General features: G+C 43.8%; 1 protein-coding gene across 2 annotated transcripts in view; it reads left to right on the plus strand.

The window, feature by feature from the left end:
- The first annotated feature begins 1,755 nt into the window (after positions 1-1,755).
- The window catches only part of LOC107085102 (EF-hand and coiled-coil domain-containing protein 1-like), a 13,697-nt gene continuing 12,354 nt past the window's right edge, over positions 1,756-3,098 (plus strand). For both annotated transcript variants that reach the window (XM_015375258.1, XM_015375259.1), the window contains exon 1: positions 1,756-2,721. In XM_015375258.1, the coding sequence (XP_015230744.1) occupies positions 2,130-2,721 (592 nt within the window). In that variant the 5' untranslated portion in view covers positions 1,756-2,129. The remainder of the gene's footprint in view (positions 2,722-3,098) is intronic.

A 3,098-nucleotide genomic window follows, 5' to 3' on the forward strand; every position in this document is an offset into this window, starting at 1 on the left:
GGGCTGAAATGTGGTTGCAAATCTTACTTCTTGCCCAGTTGATGTTGTCAGCCAGGTTTCTGTAGGACATAATAAATCAACGTAATTATTGCAATCAATCAAAGTATTTGAATATAGAGCTTCAGTGTTCAATAAAACCACATTTGATTTTTTTTCTCTGTTCAGAGGAAGTTATAAAAATATTTAATTCTACGATTGTCTTTCAAGTAAAGTCTGGAGATTACGGTATTAAAGTGACTGTCGTTTAAAACAAATGCAAAGCATATTTTTTTCTTTGTGAACAGATGGAATAATCATTAATGATATTGTTTCACTTTAAACCTAAAGTATATTCTACCTTGACTCTGTGTGTAATTCAAAATCCCAATATAATACTTAATAGTTTGTTATAATATTATTTCAAGGTGTCTGAATACTTTCCTACTGTCAGTATGATCGGTGAAGTCAAAGTCAAATAGAGGAGGCTGATTAATGTCGGTGCCGTCTGGTCATGCCCAAGTGAGCGCAGGCTAGAAGCTTGCTTTTGTTTTCGCTGTCAAACACTGGAAACGTAGTGAGGTCAGGGAGGGGAATGGTATTTCAGCTCCAGGGGTTTTTCAATTCCCTGGAAACAAATCTGTCTTTCATTTCCAGCACAAGATTGAGAAATTAGATATTAATATACATGTATTAGAAGATACGTAAACTTATTTCTTCTCACAGTTTGACCTCAAACCAGTGTAATCTTTTCTATTTGTGGAATATGAGTGACCTGTATGTAATGTAAGGCTCTTCAAACACACCAGAAGGATGTTTTGAAATAATCTAAATAAATCAGTTAAGATATCAGAAAGAGAATGTTGAAACGTCAGGCTACAGCTCTCATATGTCTGATGGTGTAATATTCATCTGTTAAATAATGACACTCAATCATTCAAATCTATTCAGTTTATTTCTATAGCTCCAATTCACATCATGTCATCTCAGGTCACTTTCCAGTTCACCAGATCATCCAGTCAGATTGATTCAAAGTTTTCTATCTAAGGAAAACCAGCTGATTGCATCGACTCATTGACTCTTCAGCAATCCCTCACACCAAGCATGCTTGTAGCGACAGTGGAGAGGAAAAACTCCCTCTGAACAAGAAGAAACTTCCAGCAGAACCAGAACCAGGCTCGGAGATCGTCTGCCTGGCTGTGTGTTTCCTGGAAGGGGCCGCCTTTTACAGCTGCCTTTTGTATCTATGCTTCTTTTTCTATGTCTGCTTCTGTCTCCTTGAACCCCAGTCGGCCTCAGCAGATGGCCGCTCACACTGAGCCTGGTTCTGCTGGAGGTTTCTTCCTGTTCAAAGGGAGTTTTTCCTCTCCACTGTCGCTACAAGCATGCTTAGTGTGAGGGATTGCTGAAGAGTCAATGAGTCGATGCAATCAGCTGGTTTTCCTTAGATAGAAAACTTTGAATCAATCTGACTGGATGATCTGGTTGAACTGTAAAGTGACCTGAGATGACATGATGAGAATTGGAGCTATAGAAATAAACTGAATAGAATTAAAGAAATTAAGTTAACACAGGCTTTAATACTCGTTTGTCAAACAGGGAAATAATAATCTATATACATCTATGATAAGTTCACCTGGAGTTGTGCATGAAGGTGAGGCAGCAGGAATCAGGTTACTGTTTTATTGTTATTGGTAGAGTACAGGACGTGAGTCAGAAAGGTGCAAACAAAAACCTTCATTGTTTATGGCTGACTGTTGGATCCATAGGACAGGTGCATTAAAAACCTCCTCAGATCCTGTAAAACTGTCAGGAATGAGTCAGTGCTCTGCCAGGCCTCATTGTCTTATTCTACCTCCGGGCTTCTCGGTTTTCTGGGGTCGCACTGATATTTGACCACTTTGGTAACAGGGATCAAACAAGCACAGGTAACTGCATCTATGAACACATTCTAGGCAGAGCGGTTTAGGGCGCAGGAAAAGGGTGGAGCCGCAGGGATCCATCTGAACCTGAAGAGCCGCAGAAGGAAATGGAAGGAGATGCGCTCTGAATCTGCGGTTTCTCCACCGCTGCAGGATGCCTTTAGGGTCTCGATTTTCCTTCGCATCTCTCGCTTTGCTCTCAAGTTTAATCAGTGAAGGTAAAGTGCTATCATGAGGCGCACCAGCGTGCAGCCCTCACCGCGAGCTGCGCGTAAAAGCGAGTGGCTCCGCAGCGCCCTGGCGCATCATCACTGCCCCGATCCAGGAGCCGAAAACGAAATAGTGGTCCTCGCCACTGGGATGGATCAGTACCTGCAGGAGGTCTTCCACCACCTGGCTCACCCCAACCAGGAGGATACTGTGTCCGCGGAGGACTTCAAGGCTCTTTGCGCTGTGCTGGGACTTCCCGCAGAGACAAGGACGCCCAAAGCAGAGGATGGAAGCGGAGATGGTGGAATAGACCTGCAGCAACAGGAAGACTTTATGGACGTTTGCGCAAGTTTACCCCACCAGCTGTCCTTTAAAGACTTTCACTCACGGCTCTGTGGGTATTTCCGTGTGCGCAGTGCGCCCGCAGTCAGCGGAGACTGCGTCTGGCGTCTGCCGGTGTCTGAGGACACGGAGCTGGTGGAGAGACAGATCCGACTCCGGTGGCCCCGCGTCCGGCGGAGGAAGTGTGTTAGTTTCGATTTGAGCAGAGATCAGACTGGAACCAGGAGCAAATCCACCAAAAAGGGAACCATGGAGGGCCTCCAAGACCAAGGTAACAGGATGGTTGATCCTTTTAGGGTTCATGTTCTATATGTCCAACTATAGAGACTTATATAATGAAATGATCTGAAACTTTGGATTCACCTTCATTGATTTATTGCTCTGTAAAACATAACAGACCTCATGCTGCAGTTTGAGGCCATTTAGGGTCTGTTTCCACCAGCTTAGCAAATCCACAACTTTAATGTCCATTATTTTTATAGCCAGGGGCGAATTTAGGAAATTTGAGGCCCTAGGCAAAGACAGGCAGGGACCCCTCTGAATTGAGCAGACAACACATGAACAGCCCTATAGACATCCATTATCTGTTCTAGGTTGTGTCCCTCTCTTCTTGTCCCTTTTCTTCTTGTTTTCCTCTCTATGTTTTGT

Source organism: Cyprinodon variegatus, unplaced genomic scaffold (assembly GCF_000732505.1).
Source record: "Cyprinodon variegatus isolate N-32 unplaced genomic scaffold, C_variegatus-1.0 Scaffold116, whole genome shotgun sequence".
Lineage (NCBI taxonomy): Eukaryota > Metazoa > Chordata > Actinopteri > Cyprinodontiformes > Cyprinodontidae > Cyprinodon > Cyprinodon variegatus.